The 20,594-nt window shown below is 50.0% G+C and overlaps 1 protein-coding gene across 5 annotated transcripts in view; it reads left to right on the top strand.

Annotated features, from left to right (window-relative positions):
- Nucleotides 1-20,594, top strand: part of spata22 (spermatogenesis associated 22) — an 88,534-nt gene that overhangs the window by 40,418 nt on the left and 27,522 nt on the right. For 4 of the 5 annotated variants that reach the window (XM_078547820.1, XM_078547819.1, XM_078547817.1 and 1 more), the window contains one exon: nucleotides 19,350-19,447. In XM_078547820.1, coding sequence (XP_078403946.1) covers nucleotides 19,350-19,447 — 98 coding nt within the window. Of the gene's footprint in view, nucleotides 1-14,424; nucleotides 14,925-18,948; nucleotides 19,311-19,349; nucleotides 19,448-20,594 lie in introns of those variants that run through there. The other variant, XR_013577421.1, reaches the window with a different exon arrangement.

The raw sequence follows: 20,594 nt of genomic DNA, 5'->3' as shown, positions 1-20,594 counted from the left end.
CTCCTCCATCATGCCTTACAATCTGAGGAATGTGGTGGACTTTCCTTCCTGGTGTTCCCGAGCTTGCCTTTGCAGCACCAGCAACTGAGGTATGACCAGAAGCTCCTCATCTTACTTGAACTCAGCAGAGTTCTAGCCTCCAGCAGTCCTCTGAGTGCCAGAACCTGGGAAGTCCCTGCCACCACCTGCTGTGGGTCGAACAGTGTGATGTGCTCACCAGATTGTGATCCTGAGGCTACTCCAGAACTAAGTCCCACTGAGCTATGTGTCTCTGGACTGGTGGAGGGTGTGGGTGAGCGCTGTGATGGGTCTTCAGTTAGGTTGTCATCAAATTCTTCTTCTGAGGTGTCATCGAGGCTTGAGTTGAAGACCTGGGTCGTGGACCCCCTTGGCTGCTTCCCAGATGTGCCAGTGAAAGCAAGGAGAGATAATTAGCGCATGGCAGGAGATTGCAGAACAGGGGAACTGACTCACATCATGGTTGTCTGATAGATATTGCACTGCTGGATTGTCACTTTGTTTTGTACGGCCGACCTCACCCGTCAGCACAGAAATGGTCCAGATCATTGCCGGTCAGCTGTATGGCATTATTTTCAAAGTCTGTGAGGACCTTGATATCAGGCATTCCTTCACCAGCCTGCGACCTCTCCCTTTTGTTGTGTGCCAGCTTGTCCTGCATGAATACAGATTGAGAGAGTGTAAGCAGGACACCTGCCAGGCTAGATGAGAAGGATCCCTGGCATATGTGAGTGATGAGTGATGCCATGGATGGGATGAGGACATGAGCCGCAGGACAGATGAAGGTATCTATAAGAGAGTGATAGTGATGTCGCTTGAACTGGCAGTGAGTGAGATCCCTGTGGATGTGTGATGGGCTTGTCAGTGTGAGAGTTGAGACTGATGAGAAGAGTGACTTACCCTGGAGGAGCGGAGGAGATCATTAATCATCTTTCGGCACTGGATGGCTGTCCCCTTTTCTAGGGTGTTGGCACTGATCACCGCTGCCACAGCCTCCCATGCTGGATTGGTGACCTTGCTTGCTGGTCTTCACCCAGAGCAGGGGTGGAGGACTTCATGGCAGGCCTCCACAGTGTCCAGTAGGTGCCTGAGGGAAGTGTTGCTAAATTTGGGGGCAGCATGGGTCGAATGTTCCCAGAATTGCGCTTAGGTGCGGTAGCAGGCAGGTAAAACGGAGTCCTACCCACTGACAAAAATGGCAGGTTTTCACGCCGTATCTTCCCGAGCCCGCCTCATTATTTATGCATTCCTGGGAAACACACCGTTTCCATGGCAGGCAGGCTCTCATTCATCCACTCGCCATCACCCCGCTGTTGCATCATGCTGGCTGCCATCTGTAAAAGGCAGCCGCCAGCAAAGCACTCATCATTACCAGCTCACCACTGCTGTCCAGGAGACATGGCCAGCAAAAGCATAAAGACTGCAGCGCCCCACTTCAACGACGGGTCCTTCAAGCGACTGCTGGATGCCGTAGAGGTCCGACGGGATTTGCTCTACCCCTGCTCTGGCCGCAAGATGGGCAGCAAAGTCACCGACCTGGCTTGGGAGGCGGTGGTCAGCGCGAACGCCCTGCAGAGGAGGACAGCCACCCAGTGCCACAAAAGGATGAATGATCTCCGTTCTGCCACTCCTTTCATCACTCCCAACTCTCACACACTCAAACCCATCACACATCCACAGGGCCCTCACTCACTGCCAGTGCAAGGGACATCATCATTCTCTCTTTCATGCACACCGTCATTGTCCTTATCTCGTCCATGGGACCACTCAACACCCACACAGGCCAGGCATACTTAAGAGTATCCGGCCTGGCAGGAGTCCTGATACATTCTCCCCTTCTCTATCCATGCAGGACAAACTGGCTCACAACAGGAGAGAAAGGCCGCAGACAGGTGGAGGGATGCCAGAAATCAAGGTTCTGGCAGAATTAGAAAACAGAGCCATCCAGCTGGCCAGCGATGACCGGGACTGGTCCTGTGCTGATGGTGAGGTCAGCGTTGCTCTACCAAGTGAGGATCCAGCAGTGCAACATCCATCTGACAACCATGCCATGAGTGATGTGTCCACTGCCATGCACTAATTTATCTCCCCTTGCTTTTGCAGGCACATCTGCCAAACAGCCGACTGATCCATGATCCAGGGACTCCAGTCAAGCTATAAAGAAACCTCTGAAGAGAAATCTGAAGGCATCCTCCCTGAAGTTCTGTCACAGTGCTCACCCACACCCTCCACCAGCGCAGAGACACACACTCAGTGGGACTTCGCTTTAGAGTAGCCTCGGGATCACAATCTGGTGAGCACATCGCACTTTCTGATCCACAGCAGGTAGAGGCAGGGACTTCCCAGGCCCCCGGCACACGGAGGATTGCTGGAGACCAGAATGTTGCAGAGTCTAAGTCAGATGACGAGCTTCTGGGCTTGGTCATGTCACAGTTGCTGGAGCTGCAAAGGCAAGCAAGGGAACAACAGGAAGGAATGTCCGTTGCACTCCTCAGATTGCAAGGCACAATGGAGGAGTCCATCTGTCTTCAGGCGGAGGTGATAGCACCGGCATTGCAATGCAACCAGGTCAACACTGGAAGGATGGCGGCCGCCATGGAGACATTGGTCCAGGACGTCACTGCTGCGCGGGCTTAACTCCATCGCTGATGCCATAGTTGGCCTCCAACTGTGTACGCAAAAGGGGTGCTAGGCAGCTTGCTCCCTCTGCAGCTACCCCCTTCCTCTCTCGGAGTCAGCCAGGGGCCCTTGGGCACCCTTAGGGAGGAGGATCAGCAGGTGCACAGTCTGGGGCCATGTACCCAGGTGACTCTGGGAGTGACCGGCCCATCTGAATCCTATCTTCCTATGGCCTCCGCAGATCCAGCTTCACAGGTTGAGGAGGATGCCACTGCTACACAGCAGGACCCAGAAAGCAGGCTGGTGCCCTCCAAGTCTTGGCCCTCCAGAGGGCACCCGCCAAAGCCATCACAGACAGGGCGTCACAGTCAGCAGGCTGCCTCTATCTCTACTGTGGATGTCCGGGGAGCACCAAGGCAGGGTTAGGAAAGTTAGGTAAAAGTAACTGTTATGAGTCAAAACAATTAAACTAAATTAACAAAATCAGGGATAAAGTAAAAGCAGCCCTTTAAAGGGAAACTGCAAAAACAAAGGACAAAATGCAAAGGAAACTTACCAACATCAAATCAAAATGTGATTACAGGGGTCTATAAAGCACCCCAGTCCCCATGGTGCCCACCGAGCACAGAAGGCCTCAAAGGTATCAGCGGATGCCGTGTGCTCCCTCTCCAGGGATACCCGGCCACGAACATAGCCGCGGAAGAGGAGCAGACAGTTGGGTCAGACGACCCCCTCGATCGCCCGCTGCCTGGACCAACTTGGCATCCTCCTCCCTCCCGGCCCCCCTCCGCACCGGGTACCAATAGATCAGGAGTGTGGTACTGAAGTGCAAACAAAACAACAATAAAAGGTTTTTCAAGCCCTCTATTTGTCTAGCCAGTGCGAGAGCCTCATCCCCATCGTCATCACCACCGAGGATCCCCTCACCCTCATCCCTGTGGTGTCGTCCTCATCGGAGGAGACATGCAGCCCCTCCATCTCCTCCTCAGCCAGCTCCTCTCCCCATTACAACGCCAGGTTGTAAAAGGCGCAGCAGACGACGACGATGTGTGACACCATCTGCGGACTGTATTGCAGGGCTCCACCAGCCCGGTCCAGGCACCGGAACCGCATCTTCAGCATCCCGATGGTCTGCTCCACCAAGTTGCGAGCTGCTGCATGAGCCTCGTTATAGTGTCACTCTGCTGCAGTCTGAGGCTGCTGCATGGGTGTCATCAGCCACAGCCTCTGGAGGTAGCCCTTGTCCCCAAGGTGCCAATCCTGCAGCCTCTGTGGACCCTGGAAGACTGCAGGGATCTGCGTGCGACTCAGGATGTGGGCATTGTGCACACTCACTGGAAACCGTGCGCATACCTGCACGATGCGTTCCTGGTGGTCGCATACCAGCTGCATGTTCAGTGAGTGCAAGCCCTTGTGGTTGATGAAGTCCACTGTAGCGATGGAGACCTGAGCGCCACATGAGTGCAGTCAATCGCACCCTGCACCTGTGGAAATCCTGATATCAGGGCAAATCCATTGACCCTTGCATCCTGGCTGTCCCGGTCCCGGGTGAAATGCACAAAAAAGCTGTCTGCAGTGGAGAAGATGGCATCCGTGACCTCATGGATGCATTTGTGGATGGCGGATTGTGAAATCCCACAGAGGTCACCTGTGGAGCCCTGAAAGAAGCCACTGGCATAGAAATTGAGCACTTACACAGCCACTGGCATTGAATGTCCTCCATGCCCCCTTGGCACCGAGTCCTGCAGTAAGTGGCAGATGTGAGCCACCAGGTCCCTAGACATTCGCAATCGTTAGTGACACTGGTGCTCAGTCATCTGCAGGAATAGCAGGCGGTGTCTATAGACCCTGGTATTGCCAGGCGCCGACCAGCGATGACTCACTGTCGCTCCTGGGCAGTGTCTACGGGAGCCCCTGCTGGTCCTTCTTCAAGAGGTTGCTGCTCCTGCCTTTGCACGGCCAGGTGCCTCAGTCGCTCTCTCCTCTGTCTTCTATGGATGGCCTTCTGTAGGCCATCAGGCATACAGCTAGGTCACCAAGATCCATGATCCTGATGTGGTCCTCCTGCAGCATGAAAGAGAGAGACGTGGTTATTGTGGCTGTACTTAGCACCTTTCCTGGCCCTGTGTGACCACCCCTTAATACTTCCCTGAGAGCGCTGGTCACCCCTCGGATGACCAGAGATGAGTGCGCTGCATGGGCTGCCCTGTCAACCTGCGACATGGGGGATACAGGTCCAAACCAGGATGCTGAGATTGCCAGGGGCTGTGAGCGCCTCCAGCAGTGACTGCTACATGGCCAGCGTTGCTGAGGAGATTGTACAACGTGTGCAGTCCAACTGCTCTGCGGTCCAATAAAGTGGTGGCGGTCTCGAAGTCTGTGCTGGCGGGGGTGGGGGGTTAAGGTATGGAGCGTTTGGTGGCCCTTTGGTGCTTCTGCGTTGCTTGCATGGGTGGGCGGGCTAGGAGCCTGACCGCAATCATATTACTGTGGCTGCGCCTGATCTGTCTTAGTTGCTGAGGCATGGTCAGTTTATACAGGTGTCCCTAATGCATGGCCACTCCCCTCATTACCCTGCCCCCACCTCAATTTCCTGTGTTTGGGATGCAGTGCCAGGGCAGCACTTGACCCCCCCCAGGCCCTGTTCTCAGCAGTTGCCTTCAAGGCTGGCCAGCACTTGCCCCCGGGAACTACCCCCCCCCACCCCCCCAGCAGTCGCCTCAGGGGCCAGGCATCAGTTGCCCCCCCCCCCCCCCCCCCCCTCCCCTCCCCGGAGCCCCTGAGGCCTGTAAACAACGGGCGAGCTGAGGAGAACGCTGCTGCTCACTCACCTCCGTTCTCCCAAAATGAAGGCTGCCAAGTGCACGTCGCCTGCTTCCTGTTGTGAAACACGTCGGCATGCTTTCCTGCCGGCATGGACGGACGATACGGCGTGGTTCCAAGAGCCTGGCGGGATGGCCTTTTAATTATATGCCAGTGTATTACAATTAGCTCCCCGCCAACTGATGGCGGGAAACGTGGCTTGCTGTCGGTGGGCTGAGCGGACAATTGCGACCTGCTTTCATGCAGTGGTGCAGCAGGTCACCCCATATTTTCCGCACACGTCACCTATTACGCCTGCCGCCAGCGGACTTGGAAAATTCTGCCCATCGTTTCCTCCCTTTGGCAGCCATGACTTTTGAGCAGCTTCCGATGTCTTTAAAGAGAGCTAGCTCTGTGCAGGGGCGACCTTTAAATATGTCATGTGGATTACTGAAGGCCTGAAGTGACGGTGGGGTGGGCGAATCAGAGGCTGCCCTGCCAGTGATTCTGTGTGTTTCCCAGGAATGCATTATTTATGAGGCGCTGGGAATAGGATCATACAACGTGAAAAGCCACCATTGTGGCCGGTGGGTAAAATGTCCTTTTTCCCGCCCGCTACCGCACTTTGGGAAAATCTGGGACGATTCCGCCCGATGGAATTATCATTGATTGTTGCAAAAACCCACCTGGTTCACTAATGCCGTTTAGGGAAAGAAATCTACCATCCTTACCTGTTCTGGCCTGCATATGACTCCAGACCCACAGCAATATGGTTGACTCTCAAATGCTCTCTGAAATGGCCTAGCAAGTCCCTCAGTTCAGGGGCAATTAGGGATGGATCACAAATGCTCTCCTCGCCAGTGGCGCCCTCATCCCATGAAAGAATAAAGAGAAAGAAAATATTCTGTTTCTTCAGCATGCTATTTTACATTGTGAGAGGATGCACTTTGGAGAGGCCAATGACAGGGTGAAAAGAAAAAGCACAATGAACTGAAAAAACAAATTTGTATGTGCGCCATTAAACCTTTCGCACTTCATGACTAAGTTACCCATACTTCATTAGTATTTAATTAGGTTTGTTCTCATCAGTAACTTCGGTTTTACATAATGAAGATAGATGAAAGGAATTAAGTAAAATGGTAATTGAACTATTAACCGTATAGCTTTAAATTTGTTTGGAAGGAAGGAATTATACTCACCAGAGAATTGCTGAATAAAAATGTAATCAGTGAATGTCTGCTAAGTAGAACTGCTGTTATTTGACAAATTTACAGATTGTTATATTTTTAATGAGGGAAAACAAATCAGTGAAATAGAATGGTAAAAATTTGTTCTGTGACTCTTCATCAAGCTAGTTATGTGGCCAAAGATAGTGCAATGGTGGCAATTTAGAATCATGAATAGCCCAAAATAGGATACATGTAAGACATTGCCTTGGGTTACTCTGAACTTTGTTTTTTTGTAGTTTGTGATTTTAAGGTTGCCAAGAGCTTTCAGCTTTGTGATTCTTTTTCTCTGAAAGTATCTATAATTACTCTAACTGTGTGTACAGTTTCTATTATGTACCATTGGGACTGGTGAGGGATACATTTTTCATTGAAAGAAATAGAGTGAGTTAGTTTTAAAGAACAGTAATTTCTGACTGAAGTATCTGATGAAAACCATAACCGCTGCTTATGGCTGCTCCTTAAATAGAGAAACCATGTGAGCACATAAACGAGGATGGCACTTCAGAGCAATCTTGAAGGAGTCCCAAATTGCCAAAGATGCTGTCTTTTGGTTTAGATGTTAAGCAGAGTTAGACAGTGGACGGAATAGTCCCAGATTTGCACTAAGTGTGGTAGCAGGCAGAAAAAAGGACGTTTTACCTGGTGGCTTTTCACATGGTATCATCCCAATCCTGCTTCATTAATTATGCATTCCCGGGAAACATGCTGTTTTGGTGGCGAGCAGCCTCTAATTGCTCGCCATGCTGTCATGTAGCCGCTTTCTTACACTGGGCACCATATTTAAAGTGCAGCCACGTGCACATCTCTCAGTGCGTCCAACCCAGGACTGCTGCACAAAAGACATGGCCCTGAAAGGCAAGAAGACTGCAGCTGTGGAGGCCCACTGTGATGTCCTCTACCCCTGCTCTGGCCACAGCAGGGGCAGCAACATCACCAATCCAGCTTGGGAGGTGGTGGCAGCAGTGATCAGTGCCAACTCCCTGCAAAAGAGGAAAGCCACACAGTGCCGAAAGAGGATAAATGATCTCCTCCATTTCACCATGGTAAGTCATTCTTCTCATTACTCTTGACTCATACACTTCAAACCCATCACACATCGACAGGGATTGCACTCACTCCCAGTTCAATGGACATCACCATTCACTCTCTTGCACACACCTTCATTGTCCTTATCCTGTCTATGGCACCGCTCACCACCCACACATGCCAGGCATAATTATCATCTAGCGTGGCAGGCATCCTGCTTACACTCTCTTCACCTGTCTTCGTGCAGAACAAGCTGGCACACAACAAAAGGGAGAGGTTGCAGACTGGTGGAGGAATGCCTGAAATCAACGTCCTCACAGACTTTGAAAATAGAGTCATACAGCTGGCTGGCGAAGACATGGACCATTCTTCTACTGACGCTGAGGTCGGCAGTGCTGTACCAAGTGAGGATTCAGCAATGCACATCCATCAGACAACCATGCTGTGAGTGAGGTGTCCTGTTTCACAGGCCACTGACATGCACTAATTATCTCTCCTTGCTTTTGCCGGCACATCTGGGAACAGCTGAGGAAATCCATGACCCAGGACTCCAATCAAGACTTGAAGACACTTTGGAAGAAGAATCTGAAAGCATCCTCACTGAAGACTCATCACAGCGCTCACTCACACCCTCTAACAGTGCAGAGAGACACACCTCAGTGGGTCCTAATTCTAGAGTAGCCTCGGGATCACAATCTGGTGAGCACCACACCGTCTGATCCACAGCAGGCGGGGGCAGGGACTTCCCAGGTTTCCGGCACTCAGAGGAATGATGGAGGCCAGAAATCTGCTGAGTCTGAGCCAGACGAGGGCCTTCAGCACTCGGTCATACCTCAGTTGCTGGAGCGGCAAAGGCAAGCTCGGGAACATCAAGAAGGGATGTCTGCTGCACTCCTCAGATTGCAAGGCATGATGGAGGAGTTTGTCCACCTTCAGTCTGAGGTGATAACATCGGCCTGCCAACACACTGAGGTGAACACTGGTAGGATGATGGAGACCTTGGTCCAGGACATTGGTCCTGCACTGCTGTGCGGGCTGAACCCCATCACTGATGCCATAGTTGGCCTCCAGCAGTGTCAAGGTGAGAGGGGTGCAGGGCAGCTCGATCTCACTCCAGCTTCCCCTTCTCCTCAAGGAATCAACCAGGGGCCTTCGGCCACCCATAGGGTGGAGGATCAGCAGGTGCACACCCTGGGACCATCCACTCAGGTGATTCCAGGAATGTCCAGCCATAGGAATCCCCTCTTCCTGTGACCCCAGCAGCTGCAGTACTGCAGGCCGAGGAGGGAGCCACTGCCACACAGCAGGACCTTGAAAGCAGGACAGGGCCCTCTAGGTCTCGGCCCTCCAGAGGACGCCTGTCAAGGTCATCACAGACAGGGCACAGACAGATAGCAATCAGCAGGCTGCTTCCACCTCTGCTGTGGATGTTGGGAGAACACCAAGACGTAGTGGCACAATTGGGAAGATTAAGAAGATGTAGTTACACAGCCTGGAGAATGGGAGTTAATTACTTGTACATAATGTTCACCATTGTAAATTAACTTCCAAGAATGTCCCCTTGCCTATGGCCCCTTGTTCTGATGAGCAGTGTTCGTGTCACTCAGATGTGAAACCTTGGTTACTGCACAAGATAAAGGCAGGTGTTTCTGTCCGGGGCCTCTTCCTTCCGCTTTGTGAAGCCTTGAGACCAAAGTGATGGTATGACTTCACATTCAGTGGACACATTAGTGATGCCTGCACCTCGATGGTGCTTGTCATTGCTGCCAAAATGTTGTGGGCAGGTAAACAGAGTTCCGTCATTCTCTCTGTGTGCTGTCAGCGCCTTTTGAGGTGGGGCTGAACCCTGATCTCGTCAGCATCTGTAACCAGTGATGCAGTGCTCCTGAATGGGTCAAAGTATCAGGTGCATTTAAAGTTTCACGGCTGCATCTCCATGATATGACCCTGATCACAAAGCGCAAGCGAGCTACCCTAGGCCAGACAGATCTATGGAGTGTCTTCACTGCATGTCACCATCATCTGCCTGGAATCGAGCGCCAGTTAGGTCCTCCGCTGCGTCTCCATGACAGCAGCCTTATCACAAAGGGTATGTGTGCTACCATCAGCCAGACTGGAGTCAAACATTCACAAATGCAATGTGAGGATCTACGGTGTCTCCCCACTGCCAGTTGTCATCGTCATCCACAAATCTAGCAGCTATGAGGGCCTCCCGAGTGCGCCTGCCTTGTCTGGCCAGTGTGATGGCCTCATTACCATCCTTCTCGCCTTCGAGGACCTCCTCATCCCCATCGACGTCCTTCTCATCGAAGGAGACATCCAGCACCCCCATCTCCTCCTCTCCAGCACCAGGTTGTAAAGGGGGCAGCAGGCGACAACGATGCGTGACTCCCTCTATGGACTGTATTGCCGGACTCCACCAGACTGGTCCAGGCACCAGAACCTCATTTTCAGCATCCCGATGGTTTGCTCCACCAAGGTGCGAGTTGTTGCACTAGCCTCGTTGTATCTTCACTCTGCTGCAGTCTGAAGCCGTTGCACGGGTGTCATCAGACACGTCCTCTGCAGATAGTCCTTGTCCCCGAGGAGCCAGCCCTGCAGCCCTTGTGGACCCTGGAAGACGTCAGGAATCTGAGACCAACTGAGAATGTAGGAGTTGTGGACACTCCCTGGGAACCATGCGCAGACCTGCAGGATGCATTTGTGGTGGTCACACACCAGCTGAACATTCAGCGAGTGGAAGCCCTTGCAGTTGACATAGTTGACTGCTTATTGCCACGGAGATCTGAGTGCCATGTGAGTGCAGTTGATGACACCCTGCACCTGTGGAAAACTTGAGACCTAGACAAGTCACAGCGCTCTTGCATCCTGGCTTTTCTGATCCTGGGTGAAATACACAAAGTTGTGTGCCTTCGCGAAGGTGGCGTCCATGCCTTCATGGATGCATTTGTGGTTGGAGGCTTGCGTTATTCCACAGAGGTCACCTACGGAGTCCTGAAAGGAGCCACTGATGTAAAAATTGAGCACCATGGTCACTTTCATGATCACTGGCAGTGGATGCTCTCCATGTCCTCGTGGAGCAAAATCATTTAGCAAGTGGCAGATGTGACCGACCAGTTCCCCGGACATACGCAGTCTTCGGCATTGGGTCTTGGTCATCTGTGGGAATGAAAGGCGGTGTCTATAGACCCTGAGTCTAGCTAGGCACTGACCAGCGATGGTTCATTATGGCTCTTCAACTGCGTGTGCGGGAGCCCCAGCTGCTCCTTCTTCCCGAGGGTGCTGCTCCCTGCTCTGCCTAGCCAGATGCCCCCATCGCTCTCTTCTTCATCTCCACTCTCTAAGCCATGAGGCATACAGTTAGATCACCAGGCTCCATGCTCTTGATGTTGTACTCCTGCTGGATGAAAGAGAGATGCGTGGGTTAGCATGGGTGTTCTAAGAACCTCTCTTGGCTAAGTCTGAAGGCTCCTTAATGCATCCCAGAGTGCTGGCCACCGCTTGGATGGCCAGAGTTTAGTGTCCTGCTTGGCTGCCCAAGACCTTACCCAACTCTACCCCATTCCACCTGACCGATTGGAGGCAGCTTTGGCCACTGGACTGCATGCTGTGCTCTCAGCTCAGGCACAGGCATTCTCCTAACTCGCACTGCAAGGCTGCACTGTTAGCTTGAACCAAGGGGTAGACTGGTCCAAATCTGAATGATGACATTGCAAGGGCCAGTGACTTTCGCAAGGGGATTGTACAACGTGCGCAGGTGTCCAATTGTTCTTCAGTCCACTAAAACGCTCAGTAGTTTGCAGTCTGTGCCTGAGAGGTGAAAAGCTCTGGAGCATTTGGTGGCACTTTCATGCCTCTGCATTGCTTGAGTGGACAGATAGGTTAGAGGCCTGACTCCAAGTATGTCAATGTGGCTGCGCTTGAACTGTCTCAGCTGCGGAGGAATGGTTGCTTCATACAAGGTTTCCCTAATGCGTGGCCATTTTCCTCCACCACCCCCCATCCCCCTGCACATGCTTGTGCATAACCATCAACTGCAGGGCAGCCCTTGCCCCCTCCACAATTCACCTCAATTGCAGTGCAGCCCTTGCCCTGGCACCGCACTGTCAGCCAGCTGGGAAAAAGCGACTTGCCTATGCCATCGCCTGAATGTGTGGTGCCTCAACCTTGAGGTCCAACAGGTGACCCTCATGAGCGCTGTGTAATGTTACTGTGCACTCACCTCTGAGTTCCCCTGGAAGTCAGCTTGCTAGGTGCATGCCTTGTATATGCTGTTGTGAAACATGTCGGTGTGATTCTTGGATGATCTAGTGTGGGGGGATGATTCCAGCGAGCTGGGCTTATAATGATATGCGGATGTATTACAATGAAGTTCCCGACGTCTAACAGCGGGAAATGCAGCCTGTCATTGACGGTCAGAGCAGACGATTGCAAACTGGTTTCATGACGTCGTGAAACCAATTTTTGACCTTCCCGCCACATTGTCCCCTCAGGTCCGCCATGACGCCAGCGGGCAAGGAAAATTCCGCCCCATGCCTGCTCTCTCAGCTGGAAGTAAACGATTCTGTGGCACTATTCAAAGAAGATATGGGGGATCTCCTAGTATTTTGGACTGCATTTATCCCTTAACTGGCATCAACAAAATAGATTAACTCATCTCATTGCTGTTTGAGAGATCTTGCTGTGCACAAATTGATTGCCGCATATAATGCTCTAACAAAGTGCCAAAAGTAATTCATTGCCTGTGAAGTATTTGGGACAACCTGTAGAAGTGAAAGGTGCTAAATTAATCCATATTTATTCTACCCATCCATCCCATTCATCTTTTGCTATGATTTGCTTTTAGAGTAGCTGTAAAAAGTAACATTCTGTATCTGCTCTAATGAACTGCTTTGCAAAATGCCATATTATGTAACAACTTGTGAAAAGTATATAATTGATTTGGCAAAGACTTTGCTAGTAAGGAGCCTCTTAAAATTCTTCCTCAGGTTTTCTTCTAGAATCTCAACCAATTACTGTATTTATCATTATTATCATGGGTATATTCTCATTTCCAGTTTGGATTGCTCTGAAGCATGTTGATATTGAGAAGGCAAATATACTGAAGGGTTTTGAAATACATAGAAAATGTTGATTGTGAAGTTAAATTGAAATATTTTGCTTATGTTTGTGCCTCCAGAAATTTGTCAATAATGTCGGTGTAGTCTAGTACGGTGGTGATAACTGCCATTTCTATATTCTTCAGTGGCCAGCAACCAGAAGTGTCCCTGGAAAATATTACAGGATAATATTACAAAGTTTTGTGGCTGTGTATCTTATTAATAGATAGATGTACACAGCAATGAGAGATGAAATAGTACAATTACAACATGTGAACATGTCTGTTTACAGCAAGAATAATATGTGATTGAGTGAGCAGTTGATTGATGCACTCCAGAAGCTGAAATAAAAATAGAAAATGCTGGAAATTCACAGCATGTTAGGCAGATGTCTGAGAGGAAAAAGTACATTTGTATTTTGGGTGCCATCCCTCATCAGAATTGGCATGGAAAAGCCAAATTAATGTAAAGAGTGGAGGGAAACAGAAGAGAATATAGAGATTAAGGATTCAAAGATGTCAGAAGAAAGGGCAACACTGACAATGAACTGAGCAAAAGAGACAAATAGCAGCAAAGAAAACTGAATCTCTTCTGAGTTGAGGAGCCAGATTTTCCTTTTTCCAGACAGGGATTGGGAGATGGGACTGATCTAGCTTGCATTCCCACCCTGCTGGGAGGCGGGTGGCCGGGGCCCTAATGATCCAAGAGAGAGGTCTGCTGCCCAGTTAGAGGCCGGGGTGGGGATGGTGGCGGGGGGGGGGGGAGAGGCGAGAATGGAGATGAAACACAAGGGAAGCAGGCCACATTCTGGCTGGAATCAGCGGCCATTGCTGTGGCTGCTGTCTGTGCGTGGTCTTAAAAAGATGAGAGGATCTTCATCTTTAAAGTGGCCAGGACAAATGGAGAGCTGGGACCTGGGATCAGGTAGAGAAGGTTGATTATTGAAGTTTCATTGCTGCTCAATAGTTTTTTGTCCATACTTGCAGTATTCTATCAAATAAAACTGTTTCAGTGCTGCTGCCCCTGTTCCCACCAGGTTGGAGCTGGTCAGTCTTACAGAGCTCTTGATGTCCACCTGTTCACATGAAAATCTCGAGAAGTCAGAAGGCAAGGTCTCTAAGGACCTCAACACGGTGAATTAATGAAGCAGGCGACCTTACTTCCCCACCTGCTCCCACTCTTCCTCCGTTCTCAGCGAAGTCAGCAGAGTCGAGAACGGAGGAGGCAGACTGGCATGGAGGCCACCAGCACCATTCTTTTTTTGCAAATCCAATCAGGGTGGGAAAATCTGTCTCAAGGTAGCTAGAAGAAAATTGACATTAAATAATAAAGATATAGGTCTGTATTTCACAGTCAGGAGTGAAGGAATGGCACTCACTGTTACCATTGCTGACAGCTGCCCACAAAACTTTTGAGGCTTTAGAGCAGGCTTGCTCTAACTGGCGTCTATTCCAGTGTGGTGACCTCTACCCACCTGTCATTTGTGAGCAGGACAAGAAACAGCAAAGCTCTTCAATCTGATTTGACAATTGTTACTGAGGGCAGAATCATCCCAGATTTGCACTAAGTGCGGCAGCAGGCTGCTTTTGACTCTGCTGACATGCACTAATTATCTCTACTTTGGTTCACAGGGAGCTCTGCCAAAAGACCAGCATCCTCGGCCAGCCAGCCTCTCAGCTCCATCCAGGTCCTCACCTCCAGCCAAAAGGACACCTCCTCCATTGAAGAGCTGGAAATAAGCAGCCTGGAAGATCTATTACAGGGCTTACCCATATCCTCGACCAGCGCCGAGACACACATTGGTGGGACCTAGATCTAGAGCAGGCTCAGGTTCATAATTCGGTGGGCACCACATGGACACGTGTCCGCAGCAGGAGGTAGGTTCGGCCGAGCTCCCTGGCAATCGGAGGACTGCTGGGGAAGAGGCATCTGTGAGGTCCGATTCAGATGATGAGCCTCTAGATTTGGCTATTCAACTCATCCTGGAGATTCAGCAGAAGGCGGGGGAACATCATGCAGAACTGTTGGAAGCCCTCAACAGAGTGTCATGCGAGTCGGAGAGTGTGTCCGCCTGCTCCCTGATGAAGTGGTGCCCACGTGTGCGCATATGGAGGTCTCCATGGGGAGGATGGTGGACACCATGTAGAACCTGGTCCAGCAGAATGTGGAGATGCATGCAGACCTGTATCCCATCGTGGTAGCCATGGGTGGCTTCCTGCAGTGCCAATGCAAAAGGGAAATGGGGCACCTCATTGTCCTCCCAGGTGTTCCTTCCACTCAAGGAGTCAGGCCAGGGCCCTCGGATACCTGAAGGGAGGAGAGGCAGCAGCTGGACACCCCTGGGTCACCCACTCAGGAATCTCAGAGGCTGTCCTCTGCCTTGGAGACCCCTATGCCTGTGACCCCCTCAACCTCGTCCTCTGTCACCACAGAGGGATCAGCTGGCCCACCGGAGGACAGCCAAAGCAAACCGGGGCCCCTAAGGCATCATCTCTCTAGAAGTTCCAACCATTGTACAGGCTGTTTCCACCCTGCTGCTGATGTCAGGGCAGCACCTAGAAGTCTAAGGCGTTCAAAGTTAAGAAATTCTGATCACGGTTGTACAGATGAACACATTTTGTCACTTTACGATCTGAAGATATATTCACTTTCACTGAATAATATGTAATGGTGTATTTCAGCTTCATTGACAGGCTTTATGAGTCCTCTCACTGGACCCCAACCTGGCCCCACCCCCACTTCCCAAAACTACCAGTTCAGCTGCATGCAGCTGGCCCATGAGTGATTCTGGAGGGAGAAGTGTGTGGCAGGACCTTTTGGAGCCTCATGCAAGCACTCTCCCACACATGTGGATCGTTCCTCCATCACACTCATCTGAGCATTTTCAATGGTGCCAGCTGGGGTTCCCTTTCAGTTGACCATCTGAGGCTGGCCTGCATCTCCACCCACCCACTGATCACACTCCCATGCAGCACCTGATCTCACACACCACGACTTTCATTTCACTTTCCATGTAGCAAGCATGATGGTACTACAGTTTTTCTTGCGCTCCCCCATCCTTTCCCCTCCCCCAGTCACCCATTTCCTTTCCCCCATCGCTGTTGACCCCTCGTGACATCACCTTCCACCTCCCCACCATGACCTACCAGCCACAATTCTTTTCTTTTGGGGATGTCCTGGTGAATGTGCACATTCCATTCCTTCCTGAAAATCCCATCCCCATCCACATTAACCTCCCAGACCTCCTTTCCACCCACAAGGGTTCGTGATCACCTCTGAGTCCCCACCAACCACCCTTGACATCCCTTCTACCGATACTGTTGCACCCTCACTGTTTCACCCTATCAGCTCACTCTGCCCTCTCTCATTCTCACTATTCCTTCCTACCATGCCCAATCTCATTTCGCACCCCAGGGGCCAGTCATCGACTCCACAGACCCCTCCCTTGTACGTTCTCCTGGACAACGCCTCCACCCATGATTCCTTCCTCCCCTTGGTCTCCTTCCTCCACCTTACTTTTTCCTCCATCCTTATTTCTCCAGCCTTACTCCTTTCCCCTTCCCGACTCCTTCCTCCACCTTTACCCTGACACCTTCGTTTACCCCCCACCCCTGCAACCTTGCTTCCTCACCGCCACACCCCCGACACACCTTCCTCCCCCAGTCGACCCTAGACCTTACTCTCGCACCCCGGTACATCTTTCTCTCCCAACACACAGCTGGACCTTCCTCTCCGCCCCATTGATGATCATCCATTGTGAGCAGACCCTCACCGGTGACTTTCCACCATCCTTGAGCTGCTTCGCGGTGGTGCCATGTCCATGAGAATCCACCCAGCATGCGTTGTAAGTTCCTCCAGGGCCCCATTGCTGTTGGGCTCCAGCATCACCTGCTCCTCGGATGTCCACGATGTGAGCAAGACCCTGATGGTAACTCCCAACTTCTGCACGCCACACTTGTCAAGACGTGTTCTGCACCGACCTGTTTTCCCGCTGAGGTGGGCGGATGATGCAACATGGGCGTTATGATTCCAGTGTGATAGTCTTATGATAATATGCAGACTTATTACAATGAGTTTCCTGACGTCTGATGGCAGGAAATGTGGCCTGCCATTGATGGGCAGAGCGGACGATTACAAACTGGTTTCATGACATCGTGAAACCGATCTTTGGCCTTCTCGCCATATTGTCCGCTCACGCTGCCGAACATGCCCAACACCAGCATGCATGGGAGATTCCGCCCTGAGACTCAGAGGTCAGTATCTTACTGCCTTAGTTTTTAAACATGAGCCTGGGACCATTTCTGGTTCCGGATCCCATTAAGTATGTTCACCTGTGCAATCTTCCCGGAGGTGGCCAATTAAAAGGCTACCTCTGGGAGCACTGTCCAATTAAGGATGCTGGGAGGGCTGTGCTGGCAGGCAGACCTATCGGAGCATTTGAGGCTGTAGTCAGCCAGCAGTCCCACTGGGAGAGGACGCAGCCAATGTAGAAAGAGACTGGCTGGGTGCCTCAAGATGGAGGTGAAGACTTCAAAATCAGCATAAATAGGCCTAGCCACAGCTGCCAGGCCATCATTGTGGAGGGGAAGGGATTCCTGGCCTGCCACCAGAAAGCCACTTCCTGGCACCTGCTAGCTTCATTCTTGGTGGGGAGCCTGTCCAGCGCCAGTGAGATCCCAGTAGCATCACCAATTTTCCTCTAAGCAACCACTTAATTGCTGATGGGTATCTGGTGCCGTTCAGATCCCATCTCCAGCAAGATCACTTGGAGGCAGGAATGTGTTGGGGAGCTACCCTCACGCTAGAGTTTCTGAAATTCCCTGGCCCCCACCTCTAAAGCCACCTCTGCTCAGCTGATAGGATTCTGCCTGCAGAGTCAACTAGTGCTTCACAAACTATTTTCCAATGTGACCCAATCTTAACACCTGAAGATTAACAAGACCTCAGATGCAAGCAAAAACAAAACAGCAATAAAGCTGCATAGTAACATTCAGTATATAATCATTAAAGTTTGCTTATTATAGATCAACACATAATACATCATAAAATATGAAAATCTGTGTTTTTCAAGTACTTTGTAAAGATGTTATCTGTACTCATGTAGGTTTCATCTAAGCTCTCCACATTCCCTGGTGACAGAAAAATCAGTGAAGCCCCTCTCCCCGCCAACTCCCCATACTGTAATAAGCCCCTCTCCCCGCCTCCCCAAAATACAGTGATCAGCCCCTCTTCACCACCACCCCCCAGCACACACTGTAATTAGCCCCTTCCCCCACATGCATATTAATAGTAATCATTCCCCCAACAGTAATCAACCCCCCTTCTACCACCGCCCCACTCCCACTTTGGTCTGGTTGCAGGTGCCTGTAAAGCAAAGTTGCCAGCCCGCGGTAAGGAGCCTATACAATAGGATCAGAAACACAGTAAAATTTGAAATTGCCATTCACCTTCCCGGCACAGCCGGATGACCTTCCAGTGTTTCCTGCACTCGGGCGATGACTGAATTATACTTACCTGTCTGCCTGCACCAAAGTCAACGCACAAACATCCCAGGCCCGCATGGCACTCACTGCTAGAAGTGCTTCCTAAGGTTAAAGAGCACATTGGGCTCATGTTCCACCCCTTGTCCCTTGCTGTTTGGTGGCATTGATCCACTGGGATCAGGGCTGTACGGCCAGAGTCTCCTCTCGATGGTCGCCATTGTTGTCTCTGAGGAGGGGGAGCTCGCGACCCCAAATTCAGTTTCTGTAACCCCATTGGAGGGTTGCAACCAACAGTGTGGGAACCACTGCCTTAGAGACTGTTTGGCCCATTTGGTTCAGGAAAGGGAGGGAAGTGGCAGAGGTAGCTGAAAGAATGGTCTCCATCTTAGTGACAATGAAGTCCATGAGCTCTTTGAACTTTCTGGAGATGAGTGTGAAGGAGGCATGGAAGACGGCTTTAAGAAGACGGTTTGCAGTGGAGTAAAGAAGCTATGGGTTATTTTTGCATACCAAGGATGACCTTGTGGGCAAGTACCTTGAGTGCTCACTATTTCATTCATTTCAATGCAGATTCCATTGATGAAGATTGCAACAGTACATGGAGGAGTGTTGTATCTCTGAAAGCAGCTTCTGGATTTCCACATTTAATTGTCCATATGAATACTCCAGAAGTTGTCATATTTCCTCTGTTATAATAGCGAGCACTTTATCACAAAATCTGGCCCCAAAAGAACTGCATCTTATACCTAGAATGTTTATCTATCTTTCTATGTCCAATGCTGACTGATCTGTTATACGTTTTAAGTAATTTAAAAAATATTTTATATACTTAGTTCATTTATATACTTGGTTCATTTCAGCTACTATATATTGAGCCAATATTAATGTCTTGTCTTGTTTCTCAAGTTGTATATGCAAGCCATTTTTACTTGCCCTTTGTTCCAAATGAAGATTATAAATATCTATCTGTGAATGTGCTATTAAGCAGTTTCCATACATGAAACAAAAAATATTAATGAACAAATAAAATAAACCTTTTCCTGTTTAAATCTGTACAATCTTTTATTTTACAGCTACCCTAGATTCTGCCGTCAGAGCTGGAGATCAAAGTGCTAAAAACTTTCTTCTGAGAGATAGAAAGGATTCAGTTCCATCTGTGTTCTATGAAACGGTAAGTATGGTATTCCATAATGTTAAATCACATTGAAACATTGCCTACACGGAATTTCTTTATGATCACAAATCACTTCTGGTCCACTGATGTGGCAGCTGCTCCAAAGGGTTCTTGCAAAGTTTCTTTGTAAATCGATAAACCTTGGGGCATAGATATGCCAAACAACTCAAAATCCATCTGAGGTAAAGTGAAAGGATCACAGACTGCATGTGAAGTTTCAATGAATCATTTAAAAGTAAAGGGACTGGAAAAACAGATGGATCAATAACTTCAGATATTTTCTTAAAGGGAACCCAGGCAGAATTAGAAGGCGAGCACCCAAGAAATGAAAAGTGCAAAGGAGAGGAACTAAGATGAAAGAAAACACCCGTGAAGTAGCTGACAAAGCAATGGGGGGGTCGGGGGGGCGGCGGGAGAGATGTATTTGCGGAGGTAAATAAGCCAAATTAAATAATACCATCTCTAGATGCACAGCAGTAGCTCACCGAGGCTTCTTTAACAGAACCCTCCAAACCTGCCAGCTCTATCACCTAGAAGAACAAGGGCAACATCCGCATGGGAACATCAAGTTCCCCTCCAAGTCACACACCATCCTGACTTAGAAATAGATCATTGTTTCTTCACAGGTTCTAGCTAGGCTAAAATCCTGGAACCCCCTCCCTAATAGAGTACCACAAGGACTGCAGTATTTTAGGAAGGTGGCTCACCGCCATCTTCTCAAGGGCAATTAGGGATGGGCAATAAATGCTGGCTTTGCCAGCGATACCGACACCCCATGAACGGATTAAATAAAAACACTCAAGAGAAGTAAAAGACAAATTGAACATATGAGGAGGCCAAAAGTAAAGGAGAGCATCACATAAAACCAGATGAAAATAGCTGGGATTAACAAATTAAACTAAATGTAAACAGGAAAAATACAAGTAAGAAAAACAGTAGTGAAAGGAAAACTAGAGGTGTGTTTGCCGTGGGTGTACACGAATGAGAAACAAAGCTTTCATTTTTGTAGCGCCTTTAATGTAGTGAAATGTCCCAAGATGTCTTAAGGGAGCATTGTCAGACAAATTGTGATACTGAGCCACATAAGGAGATTTTAGGACAGGTTGGTCAAAGAGGTAGGTTTTAAGACATGTCTTTGAGGAGA

The sequence above is a fragment of the Cetorhinus maximus genome, chromosome 9, assembly GCF_964194155.1.
Source record: "Cetorhinus maximus chromosome 9, sCetMax3.hap1.1, whole genome shotgun sequence".
Lineage (NCBI taxonomy): Eukaryota > Metazoa > Chordata > Chondrichthyes > Lamniformes > Cetorhinidae > Cetorhinus > Cetorhinus maximus.
This window is presented reverse-complemented; position numbering and strand designations above follow the sequence as displayed.